This window comes from Thermobia domestica, chromosome 1, assembly GCF_964235325.1.
Source record: "Thermobia domestica chromosome 1, izTheDome1.hap1.1, whole genome shotgun sequence".
Taxonomy (NCBI): Eukaryota; Metazoa; Arthropoda; class Insecta; order Zygentoma; family Lepismatidae; genus Thermobia; species Thermobia domestica.
This window is the reverse complement of record NC_137454.1, coordinates 141,173,718-141,189,806: the sequence shown is the minus strand read 5'-3', so window position 1 is coordinate 141,189,806 and position 16,089 is coordinate 141,173,718. Positions and strand designations below refer to the sequence as shown.

The 16,089-nt window shown below is 35.1% G+C and overlaps 1 protein-coding gene across 5 annotated transcripts in view; it reads left to right on the top strand.

Annotated features, from left to right (window-relative positions):
* Positions 1–16,089, top strand: part of Kdm3 (Lysine demethylase 3) — a 674,618-nt gene that overhangs the window by 636,385 nt on the left and 22,144 nt on the right. For 4 of the 5 annotated variants that reach the window (XM_081763854.1, XM_081763863.1, XM_081763864.1 and 1 more), the window contains 2 exons: positions 2,058–2,256; positions 12,514–12,726. In XM_081763854.1, coding sequence (XP_081619980.1) covers positions 2,058–2,256; positions 12,514–12,726 — 412 coding nt within the window. The remainder of the gene's footprint in view (positions 1–2,057; positions 2,257–12,513; positions 12,727–16,089) is intronic. The other variant, XM_081763856.1, reaches the window with a different exon arrangement.

Here is a 16,089-nt window from a genome sequence, read left to right as displayed (position 1 = left end):
AGTCACAAACTGAAAATGTAGGAAAACTCCAAAAAAATGACCTGGGTCCGAAAGGAATAATCATACAATTTTGCTCGTATAGATACAAAGAAACAAACGATTCGTAAGTTACGAGGGCTTCAACTCAAGTTCTGTTGATTGTTTCAATAATCTGCAACATAAATCAATAAATAATACTTGCCAGAAAAAAAAAACACATTTATAAAAAAACATGAAAAACAACGGTTTTTTATTGAAAAAACTCCACAAAAAGTTGTTTTTTTTACAACACTATTCATTATTGATTTAAAAATGTACATAAGCTTTCAAATTCAGGGAGGGAGGCAATTCTTAAAAAAATGTCTCCCTGTTTCGAACCAAAAAGTAGTGAAGGGATTATTATTACTCTTTCCTGGCAATTCGTACAGTGTTCTGTGCCGGATTTAGTTTTTAACAAACAGCCTTGGGGGGGAGGGGGGAAGCAATGTGGCTCACTGTTAAAGGATTTATATCTAATGCATGGAATCCCTAGTTTGATCCCCGAACAAGTAAGCTTGTGGTGGACAACATCGTGTCCGTAATTTTTCTCGTATTTCCGGTTCCTCCCACATTCTAATTCCATTACTTCTGCCATGCTCATTCATAATTTACTGTTCATCTTCCTTCACCTAAAGGGCATAATTATGGGACATTAAACTGAGATTTCATTTCATTTAAAAGACAACGTGAAATTTTGTAAATAAATAAATAAAAAATAATCCTTGTATGATATGTGGGGGATATTTGTGGGTTCGATAATGAAATAAAGTTTGCAAAAAAAAAAAAAAAAAAAAAATGAAGCTTGCTGGTTTACACCATAATACTCGTGCTATTTCGGAAGTGCGCATACTTACCATTAGGAGCGAAGCGTTTTGGTTTTTAAAAGTAAAACGCATTATAAGTATCAACGAGTTTATATATGAGCTTATTAATTATTGTGAAAACTTGAGTTTTTACCAAGAATACTTGTCACATACAGTTACTTTCGTTTTTCTACTTTCTTCATCTCCTCTACTTGTCGCTTTTTCTTCTTATCTAATATGTGAAAGTGAATAAATTCCATTCGTATACTGTGTGTGAAAAGCAACGCGTTCGACTATTGTGAAAAAGTTCTGATCAAAGTGCAAGACAATAAGTAGTTAATCGTAACGGCTCGATTGTATTAAAGTACTTCGTATGAAGAAACAATTGGTGTTGAGGTAAGATTTAAGGAAATAACGTGTTTGATGCCCAATCGAAATCCATGCTGCTGAAGTGCAATAATTTTGCATGCCCGTGAGCTGTTTGTTTCTAGGTAGTAAAAATAATAGACAAAAAAAAAGTCTTTTGTGATTAAATGTCAGGAAATTTCAGTCAAATTGCGAGTAACAGCAATTGTTATTTTAAGTGTTACAAAGTTTAAAAAAAAAAAAAAAAATCTTTCACGTATATTGAAATGTTCTTGGCGATTTGGCAACGCAGCACACACTAACAGCGAGCGTGGTAGCCATCTTGAATAACGATCCATCTGCTTCCTGTAGCTGTTGTAGAGATTCGTCCAGGTCTCCTTTTCCCAGAAGTCTGTTCGCAGGGCTTGGCAAACCGTAGCGTTGCAATAACAGTCGGCTGCTGGAAAAATTGCGTTGTCTGGGATTTGCAGCTGAATGCATTGCAAGGACTGTGTGTTATGCAAAATTCATGTTTGTTTTTGAAAATAGTGTAGAATGATGTATATATTAATATTGTGATTAATAGTAAGTGGACATTAACATAATAAGTGAAGAAATTGTTCGAACAAAGAACTAGTGCTGTGGAGCTATAATACAGCTCTGGCGTGGTCGTGGAGTGTTTTGCAATGGTTTATCTTCCTTCATTGAAGATTGCTTCCGGTCGGAAGTGCACAATCGGTCCAGTGGATTTAGTGTAAGTGATTCATTATGTTATTCACTCTAAAGATGATCTTTCAATCATACGTATAATAACAATGACGAAAATTTAAATATTTGTGCAATCTAAACAAATACATTGATATAGTGATGTTTTGTGTTCTTGGTTTACAGGGAGAGGAGAGAACAGGAGGTTAGGGAAATAGAAAAACATCAGAAAGAAAGAGAAAAAATGGAGCGAGAGAGAATGGAAAGGGAGAAGGAAAAGGCTGAAAGAGAACGGCAAGAACAGGAGAGGTTAGAGAAACAACGGGCTGCAGAAAGAGCTGTGCACAAACATTTCGAAGAATCCCTTAGATTGGCGCAACAGAAGGTAAGTTTTTTTCCTTCTTATTTCTCATAACGTAATCTGTAAACAAAAGATTTCACCTTGCCTACGTTCTATATTCATGAGTATAATGGCACAACTGCTGAAAAGCATAAGCAGCCAGCCATGATATAATTAATTTCTTCTATGAAAGATTATTATGTAAGAAGTTAAATTAGGCTTCAATGTTTAAATGTGGGGGAGGGACAAAAATCAAACGATTTACATGAGAATGGAGTTAATGTTACAATGGAGTAACTGATTTCAGAGGTCAGTGAAATAAAAATACACTGTGTGGAAGTAGAAATGTGTTAAATTTTTTAAAGGCCGTGTTTCATTTATACAAGCCGTGAAGATAAGTGGAAATTCTGGTTATATCTAACCTGACTCGGTGAGATCCCATAATCAGTGTAAGTTTAACACCTTTTCCGTGCAGTTTTACTTTAGGCACACCACTAGAAATAATAGTTGAAAAATATTTTTTTTCACTAATATCCTTCTCATCTAAATGATTCTGGGCGACATGAAATCACCTCACCTGCCATAGATAAAATTCAAGTGAGTCATCAGAAGTAATTGTTGAAAAAGTACAATTCCTTCACGATTTGCGTATAAATACGGCGTCTGGATGTTGGGCATATAAACGTAAAAAGCCAACCAACATGTACTAGGTGGCCACGTAAAAGGCGTGAATGTTATCTATCCGAGTAAAGGTAGGGCCAAGCTGGGATGGCCCAGCGACAGCAAGGGATGCGTCTGCAGAGAGCAGGCGCGTCAGCGACGATGCGTATGCACTTACGAAGGGGTAGTGAGAACAATTAAGATTTCAAGAATAACGAGTTTCAATAGCACTTGTCGTGGTTTCATACTAGTAGCTGCACTTGTAATTACGTAAAATATAACTGTACACTGTGCAGAAATAAATACACCGCCGGTGGAAACTAGTATTTAACACAGTCATCTTTCGTATGTACTTGCTTAATTTTATTCATCATAAAGCACTTGTAATATTTATACCCTAGTAACACTACGCTTGTGAACTTAAAATAACAGGTATATTACTTCGTATTTAATTCTATCACCTGCAAATTTTTTTTAATAAATATATTTTGATGCAAGATATTGAATTTTTTATATAAATCTTCCAATATGTGGTGTGCCAAAAGTAAACCAGCATCTAATGAAGCCCCCCCCCCCAAAAAAAAAAAAAAACTCTGTATTATCGGGAATGTGAAGTAACCTATTTAAAACCGTACCACTGATATTTTCGTGGCTATATGGGTACCGTACACACCTTGGATGGAGGAGCCTGGTTCGATTCCCGGAGGGAGCTCGGTGCTTTGGATCCCGCGTTAATCTGAAGGTCCCATGTCTCTCAGCTATAGTATGTCAACTATTAATATTTTGGACTAATGTAAATTGAGACAAAATGTAATATTTTCTCTTAGCATATAGTAATGTGCTATATTTTACTTTTCCAGTATAGCTATAACAATTCACATTCTTCAAAGAGCTTTCAGTGTAACATTAAGAGTTAATTATTAAAGGTGTGAATAATATATACTGTAAATATAAAAAATTATTAGCTTTACAGACAACCATACCGCTCCTTGGATGTAATACAAGAAATAGAAATTGCAGTCGCGAATTCGATTTCACCTTAGAATGTGTCATTTGACATTGTTTTCCCGTCAGTAATTGGTGGAAAACTGGAAGGTATAGTTCAAGAAATTTAGTTATGAGGCTTGGTCACATGTGTTTCTTAATGTGTTCATTCAGTGCGTTTAAGTCGTGTACGCAGTGCATACACATTATTCGATTTCATACCTAGTTGAAACTGAAAGCTCAAGTATTATTATTTTGGAATATTGTTTCGATCAAGTGTGTTCGAAGTAGATAGATTGGTTGGATCTTAGCTGAGACGTTGACTGACAGTTGAAGGTGGAATCCGTTTAAGTGTTCCAAATCTTTTCCTCAGGGAGTCCTTAATTAACTTTTAATATTTCAGTCCATACTAGGATCTTTGAAAATCCTTGCTCTGCTTTACTTAAATTCCATTGTCTGTTAGATTTTGTGTGGTGTATTGTACCGTCCTACTAAGGAAAGTTGAGACTAGGGTATTTGAAAAAGTAATATCACTGCTTTATAGCTGTCCACTAAAAATTTGAAGAGCTACAGTTTTAAGTAATAGTTTTTGTTATGTTCACTTGTGAATTTTTTATCCTGGTGTTATATACATATAAAAAAAAAAAGTTTCCACATTTTTCCTCTTGTATGGTAACTCTTGATTCACGTTTGAATGGTTAATGTAAATTTATAGCTATACAATTTCTCCTGTATTTATAATCAATAAACCACAGACTTTATTCTTGAATAAATAGTCATACAGAAGAAAATAAATCTGTAAACAACAGTTCTGAATGCGTTCTAACACAACACGAAATGAAAAATATCAAACCACTATTTATGAAATTATCTTTAAATTATTAGTGGACGTTATTAAATAGTATTTATTGAGTGGTTTTTCAGAATACTTAATGCCCTCAATTTTTCTTTCATAAGCTAGTACAATAAATTACATGGTCAAATGGACAAATAGTGGAATTCGTAAAGCAGAACATCAATATTGAGAACTCCCAGTGTGGATTGAAATATTGAGGTTAATTTGATTAGGACATGAACATTTAAACCAAGCGGTACAAAGGTGTCAGTTTTTCTTAAATAATATATACCCTATAGCTTTCACTAGTAGTTTCATTAATTGTGTATTTGCGTTTGAAAATTGTAGACTCAGTTTGATTTTAAGATTTAATTATTAAAATCGTACTTTCAGTAAAGTATGTATAAAGCGGATATTTTTAATTCCTACTAGCCTAATCCTTCATTACTTTTATGTGTGTAACAACAGCAAATACATACAATGTATTTCGCTGTACATAAGAAATATTTGGAAATTTTCCAAATTAAATTAAACGCAGTATTGATATTTTATAGTTGCTATGATGACACAAAAACTCATTACACTTGTATTGAGTAGAACGTTGTGTGTCATTCTGAAAGCGACATATGCATCTTGGCAGCTCAAACAAGCTAAATGCTATGATTCAGCTTCAGCAAATATTTATTAACTCAAAATTTTTGTTGCTTCCATCAGTTTTAGTATGCATTTAAACACGAGTACATATTTCAAAATTAGACCAAAATTTCAGTAATACTATACTGATATTTGTTTTTCATTTAGGACATAGTTATTTTCTCTTGAGAGTTGAACTGAAATTTCAAAATATACTACAAGATTCACTTTGTCAATTTCAAAATTTTCTAATCAAATTACCCCTCCTTTTAACCGAAATCAAGTTGTTAGTTTAAGTATATTATTTGTGTTAAATATTAATTTTGTATGTACTTATTAGCTTTAATAAAAATGTACAAACTAATCGAAGGAAACTTCCTGATCGGCGTGAGTGGATTTTTTTTTTTTTTTTTTAAATAAAGGATAGTAAGTTACATTGAAGTTTTTATTTGCCCTTGAGGCTAAAGGAGATGGATAATTAATGATTTTAAAATTAAATTTTTGATCTCCTATTGGGAATCGAAGCCGAAACCACGTGCACCAAAAGCACACTTTCTATCCACTTGGGCAGCGGGGAGGGCTGTAAGTCGTGGATTGTTGTACGTGTTTTTCAGTAGCTGTTCTCGCTGCATTTTGGCTGATTTAAGGTTATATTTGAATCGGTGATTGCGGAAATTACAAGTCCGTTTTTCGTTATTTTGAGATATTAAAGAAGAAACTGTTTAGACGCAGGAGTGAACTTTTCTCGCGCTTAACGTTGTACCATACCTCCAAGAAAAATTTGTGTCGAAATAAATATTAATTTCAATTGTGTTATAACAAAAAGGAACGGTGGATTAGCGAATCAAATTTGAGTGAAATTAAGCCAGTGGTTATAATTTTTTTTTTTTTTTTTTTTGGCACAAATGACAATATTTTATTTGATGAAACAATTGGCGTGCAACCGTAGTATAGTGGGTACTTCTTGTAACAATTTAATTATTTATCTATGAACATTTCAAGAGTATTGAGTTCAAAACCGGACATATTATGTTAGCTTAACTGCATAACAGATAATTTATAAATTCACTCAGTGCTACGCCAGTTATAACAGAAATAAGTTAAATATTGCCTGTCACTTTTAGTGTGTTCAAATTTTGCCTGTCACTTTTAGGGACCTCCTAATATCATGTCACATGCAAATAGACAGTTCAAGTTCTCTGTTGTCATACTTTACCTTATAGTAGATTCAGTTTAGTTTCGACCAGATAGTGTATTTATAATTTCTTCGAGGCTTTTCTGTTTCGGTACAGGATGCAGATGCAGAATGATTTTTTAGTTGCAAACTTGGTCATTTTATATGAACCTATTATCCTTGTCTCTTAATTATTTTTCTATTTTAATTTGCCAAAAGCTATTATAAAAATTCAAAAAAAATCTTAGGAAAGTCCTAATTACATTTTCTGAAAAATATTATCTAATAATGTAAAAATAAGGAGTATTTTGAACTTTAATTTCCCTTGAGGTTTGCTTTATTTTTTTTTTCCATTTCATGATTTTATCTGAATTGTTAATTACTATTGACAAACACTGTTATTTTACCACAGGTGATTCTTTACTATTTTCAAACATGTTGCTTCTGTGTTTCCAACGAAGTTTTAGAAGTTATGTTATGTACGTACACGAAATTTAAGATATTACAGAAAATCTTCGTTCAGTATCACCCACAGAATTATGATTTTTATGAATAAAAGTAATGATTATTTTTTTAAATTCTTAGTTCGTGGTTTCATTACAAAGTGTAGTTCAATATTGCGTGTACAGTTTTGTTCGATACCTCTTTTATAACACAGTTGTATACCCCTAGAGAATCGGAAAAGTTGAGAAAATTGACTGAGGTCCTTTCTGCAAGCGTCGATTCGTTTATAAGCGAATCGTTCATAAATAGTGTGTTTTTCGTTCTACACTCGCCGTGTACGACTTACGTGCACGAGACTAACTCCATGTACACAAGAAATAGTTTGTTTAAATATGAATTAGATATTTGAAAGTATGCATGGAAGCTCGAGATAATGAATTCACCAAGTATGCCCAGTGATTTCATTATATCTTTGGGTTGGGAAGGTGCGGATGGCAGCTTGCCTGTTCTCAAGACTTCAAGGAGATGCAAGTGTTATTTTTATCTTCGGCAGAGACTTCCCAGTTTCGTGTCGTTTGGTTCTTTGAAACTAGTAAATGGAATATTTATGTGCGTGGTTAATATTTAGTATTTAAGTAGTAAATTTAAATAATATTTTAACAATCTTGTTGGCTTATTCAGAGACAGTTCAAATATTTTTACTAATAGGAGAGTCCAGGTACGGATCTCAAGCCTGTTTAAGCTGAAAACAATAAAGATAGAAAAGATATCTTCAAGGTCTATATTTAAACGTGTTATACCAGCATTTACTTGAGATATTATTGTGGAACAACCTCAATCAATATCTGGCTACGGGATTCGAAATCTTATGAGTGCAAGATGTTCATTCTAACTTGCTTGATCAATATGGGAATAATTATGTTTGAAGTAGCATTTTCATGTGGGGGAAGTTACTTTCCAGTTGTTTGTTTCCGTCATTGTGAAAGCTATATATGGAATGTAAACTCGAGTTACCCCATGAATGCGTAAGGGAATGATGATGGAATTCTGAGCCTACAAGTATGATTTCTAGCTATATGTTTAATCTCTAAAGGAGGAGTAGAAATTAATGTAGTTGATTTCCGTTGTAAGAGGCTGTGATTCTGTCCCTTATCTTGAAAATTGAGTGCATGCCTTGTGCAGCCAGCAGTGTAGTTGTTTTTCCGTAATAATATCGTACGGAGAGTTTAGTTATCTAATACAGATACTCATTATTTTTTTTTTTTAAACACGACAGTTTCGAGCGCCCACGAAATTGCGACATACTTATTTTGGTTTGTTGATTGGTTTTGAGTTTAATGGCCCTTTCAGCAGCGAGGCCATATGAGACTGGAACTACTGATTAACGTGGAGTCCGAGGCACATGAGCTCCCGCCGGGAACACATTTTATTAATATAATAAATTTTATAATAGTGTAAGCATAAAATATTGAGTTTATGTAGTACTGACTGTTGTTGCTACTGGTTCAGTCAATATTTATTTTAACTATTGTTAAGTGCCGAATATATATCCGCAACACACCCTATTGGACTGCGCGACACAGCAGTTCCCAATCACTAATCTAGTAGAAATACGTTGACTTTCAAATATGAAAATGTTCCGTGAAAAAAAAGAAAAAAATCAGTCGTATAAATGCCTGTTGTTTTTCTGCTAGTTTCGGGCATTTCCAGATTGGCACCTAAACTAAGTAGACTGGAACCTACAACAGCATATCTGGTTTCCTCTCTCCTGGCGAATAATATTACGGAATAAATTAATTTATTGTGAGAAATTTCATTTGTGAATGTTTGTGTATTACAAATGTTTCCCTTTTCGACTGATCCTCATGCTTCCTCCTCGCCCCTCGAATGAGATTTTGTCTAGGATGCTGAATCCATTGTTGACGACAATTTGGTCGTTGCAATTTGCATGAAATCTTCCAGTTTTATGTCTCATGATTATGCCCTGTAGGTTAAAAGAAACTGTGATGATGAGAATCAATAATATGGTGGAATAAAAATGTGGGAGGAAAGGGAACTCCGAGAAAACCAGACATGAGGTGTTTGTCCACCACTAATCTTACTTGGTGTGAGCGGGGATCAAACCAAGAACCCACACACCACGCCTGTACCACTGAGTTTTTTTTAAGATGCAGAAGGTTCTGAAAGTAAAGTTTGAGCGCGAGTGTGTGTGAATTCATTGGATTTTGGAATAATTCAGGAATTTCATTCCCGTCCTGTAAAAATTTTTCAGATCATAATTTCAGTGTAGATTTCAAATTACAAGAATAATTCATGAACCGCGATGTCTCAGCGACAAAGCGCTTATCTCTGACACTTGTGATTCCTGGTTCGATCCCAGCTCCCATAAAGTGAAATTCGTGATGGACAATAGTGTGTGCATGGGTTTTTTCGGGTTCTTCTGTTTCCTCCTAGTTTAGTCATTCCAGCTTTATCATCCTTCTCATCATCTTCGTCTCCCTTAGCCTCGATTCATAATCGTTGGATGTTAAAAAAAAAAATCATCATACGGGAACGATAATTTTATCCCGATCGCTCTCCTACTAAGTTCATATTTACTTTTTATTTTACGCATGAATTTATTTACCAGTCATCATATGCGCCCGAAGAAAGTTTTCTAATGGGTGCATATCCCTCGCTGCTATATTATGTTTAGTATTTTTTTTTATTTGTATTAAGAAAATCTTAAACTTGTTTTTGTGGGCCAGGGGGCGTCCCTCCTGCTCCACCTTTGGGTGTCCATGCCAGTTATCTAAAGTTTCCGTTAAATTGCAGTATTATACTCTAATGCTGTGTACTGCATAATGAAGGCATTGTGATGAAATTGTTATTCCTATTTTGCGCGGATAAAGTGCACTCCACTCAGCCGTTAAGAAAAGTGTTTTGGTTGGTTGGTTTGCGTGTTAGCGTGGCAACACTGTAACCGTGCAGCTTTGGCTTGGGTGAAAGCTTTGTGCTTAGTTTGCTGGTGCAGCGTGTTCCGCGTCTTCGTTTTTCATAGCTCATAGTAGTTGTGTGGTGCATATTTACTAAATGTAAAGCATTATTATTTTAGTATTCAACGTGTCGGACAGTTATTTGTATTGGTAAGTTGTATTTTTTTTTTTTTTAATATGTTTCAATAGGTAGGAAAAAAAGGTAAGAGTTGGATAGTTTTCAAATCTGAAAGAAACTTATCGTAAATAAACTAGTGTAAATTTGTAATTATTTATCTTGTAAATTCTTTTACATTTTATTTTTCTTCCGAGTGTTTTTCTCTTCGATGAACGGAATAATCAAGACTGGTTTACGTTTAACGTGCTAAATGTCACGTAGCCCTTGGTGGCGTTGCATAGCGTCATACGAATTTGTGCATAGGTATTGATTTCTTGTCTAGATTGTCTGGTTTCGTGCGTTCATAAGTCTTGAGTTTCATCGTGGCGTTCGATAAGTAGTCTCCATATTCGTGCTTGTCATTTTTGTATATCCGTGGTGATTTTCTGCAGAATTTGTTTGCTAAGAAAACTGCATACAGGTGATGATTCATCTATTGTGGCTCATGCTCTTCGTGCGAAACGTTTGACCTTCATACGCCCTGGCTTCAAGCGATGATGCTAGCCTTACACCTTACGCGAATCATTGTATTTCTCACATTAATTCGAATCTCAGGGTTGTAAGTCTAATACTATTATACTTTTTTTTTTCCGCAACGGATCTCCCGACCATAGTTTCGTTTGCTGTTTGACTCAAATTTTATATATTGTAATATTAATTATGTATGCATCTTAACCATGCGTTGATCCCTCATTTAATTTGCGTATCACTGCAAGTAAAGAACATAAGTTGTTTTAAAATCCTTAAAAATAGTAGATAATGCTAAATTAACTGAACATTATTGTTATTAGTCTTATTGGCGTGAAGTGCGCTTAATTCTGCGTTCTAGTAATAGTAGTAGTAGTAGTAGTAGTAGATGATTTGTGCTGGTGGATTGGAGTTTAGCATCCCGTTCCGCAGCGTGGACGTGGAATTACAGCTAAGCATAGGATCCGAACCACTTGAGTTCCCACTGGAATCAAACCTGGTTTTCGCTCGCCGAATATGTGTACGCTAAGTATATAGTAATTATTGAGCCCACGGTTTTCCCAACATGAGCAGTGTCTTGAATAAAGAGGTATTACTGCCTTTTTTGAAACGTCCGATGATTATGTACCGAGGCTCACAAGTGTATGGATAGGGTTCATATACTTCTAATATTAAAGACCTATTTCTGAAATTGTTGCTTCTAGCGGACGCAGTAATAATTATACACGACTTAACATGCTATAACCCTCATCTGCTAAATCGAAATTGTATTATTTCGCGTGCCTGCAAGATGTCGAAGAGAATGTGTTCTCTTAAAAAATCCAAGTTCTGATCTGTTATATCATGTAATTGTGATGGGAGAAGTCCCTCATTATTCCAACCAAGTGTCCGTTTTTTTAAACTCATGATGATGAAATGGTGGAATTAAGGAAATGAAAGAACCCACGCACACAGGTGTTCATCAAAAAGTTCACTTGGCGCGAGCTGGAATCGAAGCAGGGACCCCGCGCACTGGATATGAGGTGCTCTACCATTTGACCCATTGCGACCCCAGCTATCGAAGTTTGTGTAGACCAGTATTACGTGATGGAAAATGAGTTACTTTTATTTTAGTTAATTCTAGTTAACATGTTACTGATTTTTACTCTCTTGCTTATTTTAACTTAATTCCTACGTTATGTATATTAATACAGCTGTTTAAATAGCAAATACAGAATTAATAAAGTTAGTACGCCTAATTATCATTTATTTATAGGGTCATACAGTAAACTAGATCAGATTTTTCTTGTGCTCGTGGTCTCGAGTTCGATCCCGTACGGATACCAAACCACACTTACAAACCCAAGATCTGATATTACTTTAAGAAGTAAATTTGTTTCAGAGATTGGTGCTGAATAGCTTAAAAATCTAGCCAATGAATTTAAACATTGAGTTGTCCATTTTTCAGTATTGATTCGTTTTGATCGTTAGATAATTTGTGTATAAAAGTTGATTACACAATTAAATGTGAACTACGGTGAGTTTGTTTTGCGTTCTTATGCAACACAGGTTATGAAAGATAAGATTGCTATTAACGTCGACTGACCAGTTTCTCACCATTAGTCTAGTAGCTGCTACGTGGCAGCGGGTTCGGTTCCCGAGGGAGAGCGCCCTTAATTTGAATGCATTACGGTGATTCGAATTCCATCTTAAACTATAGGCTTACGTCAAAGAAATAATGCGGTAAGTATAGGCCGCACGTTTTACACAGTTTCGCCTCTAAGAGAGCTGGATTGCAAGACTGCGCCACCAGTGTGAACTTGTAATTTTCCAATGTTCTAGAAAATCGTTGATATCTAAATTCATGAAACATCTTTCTTAGTTTCATTAAATACGAATGTCAGTTCTTGTTACGTGTTATGTCAGCGACGTGAAATCTTGCAGTGTTTATGCGATTGTGAAGACTTAGATTTTTTTTCTTTTGTTTACGTAGCAGCAGCAGCAACAGCAGCAGCAGCAGCAACAACAACAGCATCAGCAGCGATCTGCGATGTGCTGGAACAGTCTGATCAATCTTCCACCTCCACGATCAGGGCACGAGACGGGTGAAGAGGATCGGAAACGAGTGGAACAAGAACAGCAACGATTGTTAGTTGAAAGACAAAGACAAGAAGCCCGTGAAAGGGAACGGGTTTATCATGCTGCGGTAAGTAATCTGTTTTTAATTTTATATATATTACACTTCGTATGTTAAAGTATATTAATAGATATGTAATGAATAGATTTTAACAGAATCTATTGAGAAATTCAAATGAAAAATGTAGATTGAGTAGCGTTAGCAACATTGTTTTTCACTTCTTGAATAGTTTGAATTGTTTGTGCTAAGTAACGTATTTCAAGTTATATTCAGTGATTCCAATCACAGGATATATATACTGGATATATAATTATACAATGGCAAATTCGTTATTTTTCCTCTGTTTGTACGTCACATCAGAATATATATAAAAAAAATGCCTTCGAAGTGACAAATTACTTGACATGCCAAATGAGGGGGGGGGGGGGAAGGACTTGAAGGCTGCGGCTGCCGATGTGATTTTCCCTTATAGAACTGTGAAGGCGCCACTGCTTGATACATACAGTTGACTATATTATGTAGAACGGATGAAAATAAAATATTACTGGTATAATATATCGATCAACGAAATTGAATGTATAAAGTGTTTTTTTTATTATTATTTTTAAACATGAAACTATTAACTGTCTCGTTTATATAATTAATGAAAATTAAAAGAACGTGCAGTACGGTTTACGTCAGAAAGTGTTATGTACTATTAATTTTTGTCATTGATAAATCAAGACGCTGTTGGGTGGTCTCCGTGGTAGAGAGGCGCTTATCTGGTCTGAGGGAATCCTGGTTCGATTCCGGATCATATGAGTATGTGGTGGACAGCGTTGTATCAGTGTTTCCGGAGGGCTCCTGTTTTCTTCCCCATTCTAATTCAATCAATTCTTTTATTAATTCGCTTTCATTAACCACCTGTCTCCTTGAGTGTAAAGAAATATATTCGTGGACGTAAAACTGAAAATTCATTTACTTGGAGTTTTCGTGTTAAGAGATGGAAGAATACACATGTATATCTTTGAAACCCTTTGATTGAAGTACTTGTTTTGTTCCGTTTCTAATACTTGTACGATTTTTTAAAAAAGAGGTGTGTTGACCTTTAACACAGAAGGAACAAACTTCTTCCTTACACTACTCTTTCTGCTGCACAATTGTCAGTCAACAAAATGCATATTATATTTTGCCAAATCCCGCTCTTCCTGTAGTATCATTATGTATTGTAATAACTATTTAATGTAGAAGCGTTGCTTATTTGCTACTAATTGAGTCTCCGTGTTTACCGAAATTTATTTTTTCGTTGGCAGGTGTTTGAAATTGTTATACTTTTCCGATACTGAGAAATATTTAGTACTAAAACTCGGAAAAGATCCCCACGAAATAAAAGTTTATGGCTTATAGGCCTATGAGTTATTAAATTTTGTGACGTATAATTTCCCTGTTATTAAGAGATGCGACTTATCAAGAAGAATGGCGAGGGATGGCGTTAACGAAACAGGTTGGTTTCAAGAAGTGAACTTTGAATGCTGTCAGCACTTGACGTCATTTCTTGGACGAGGTGCTGTGCCCACGCGTATTTCTTGCCAGGATGCTTCCAGGAATAGAAAATCGATCTTGCTCTAATGCGCGAGGATACAGTCAGGATTCGGGGGCAGTGTTTGTTGTAATTGTGTACAATTCGAATGAAGATCGTGGGTGTGTGTATATTTTATGTTCATTCTCAGTGTTTTTCATAATGAATGGACATATTTACTTTACTGTGGCGTTCATATATACTGCGTTACTAACGAATTACGTTGTCTTCATTACGTGTTAATTTTATTTCAAGTGCATAACAATAGAAAGGATTATTTTGTTCATAACATCGTATGTACATTCCATGAGAATGTAATGATAGCGATTTAGTTACGCCAGACTACATAATTAAATCACAAACACCATCTACTCATAGTTGATAGGATTTGTCCGTTACTCGCTGAGCCCTACAAAGAGAGAACATTTCTCGTAAGGATATCAATCATCTGTCTGAGAATGTTTTTACTTAGGAGAAACTATATATATATATATATTATTTGTATAAAGATGTTCTGGAGTTTTTATTACTACTGACTGACATCTTCACCTTTTTGATACTTTCGGATTAACTAATATATTGGATTCATTCACTTTGTGTTGTAGTATTATTTTTAGGTGGATTCGGTAGTTTAGTTTTTCAAAATAATTGTTAGTGAATATTAGAAAGTTCTAAATCGTGTATTAAAAATGTTTGTTACTGAGGAGGGATTTCACAACATACATTGCACTCTTATAATATACCTCATTGGACCATTTCTTCCTTCCTTCACATATGTGGAAATGGCTGTTATATGCAATTCCTTAGTTCTTTGAACAAAAAATATACTATTTTTAAAAAATAACGTAATTGTAAATAAGACCTTTCTTAAATTTGGGAATTCTATCATATTAATTGATTTAAACATTGGGTGATATCAATGAAAATGAGTAACTACTCCTGAGAAATCCTGCTGGAGAATCAGAGTAACTACACCTGGAGTAATATCCTCCCTCTATTTCGTATCAATAAAACAAGCCACTACTCAGGTCAAGACTGCTCCAGATTTACGAACGTTTACTCGCTTTTCCTATCGTAGCAGAGAGTCGTACCAATAAAAGGAGTGATAACTCATTTCCCTCATCTGTCGGGCGGTCATTCCGTTGTGGTTAACCTATAGCGCAGTATCCTGAACGCAACAGAAGGGGTAAGTAGCAACGACAGTTTCAATAGAGGTGCATTTGTGGATATAAAAGTAAACGAATGAAAGCCGAAGCTTTGAAAGCAATTAGTGAAATCCGACGAAATATCAAATACACCAATGACTGAAACACAACTTCAAAAGAAAATCTTTAATATTCAAGCGAGAATAAAGCCAAGAAAAAAGAAACTGATTTGAAAAAAGCGGGAAACAAGAAAGTAATACTGAAACCATGGGAACGAATCTGTTGGAGCTGATGGATGCTGATTCGAATCTAGCAATATCAAGATTAACACGATAAGCGTATATCACGTGTTATCCAAGGACTTTGTAGATTGTTTGGCTTTAAGAATGAAATCAGACACTTGGTCTCTGTTCCTATGTATATAAAAACACTCCAGTCACCTATAAAGCACGTCCATCTGATTGTGTTTTCCACACCACACATGTCCCCTTCCACCTTGACAAACAAAATACACACATGTAGGTATATACTACCTTTCTATTAACATATTCGTCTTCAAAAATGCTAGGTTTCTTCATTGTCACGTGTGTACAATCAAGTACTCCGATAGTATCCGGAAATGTATATTGTTCTTTTCCACTCTTCCTTTGCTGCTTGCATATTACGCGCGCACTTGCCGGAAACTTCATCCAGTTTTCAGATTTCGCAATAATCGCATCCATTACACTT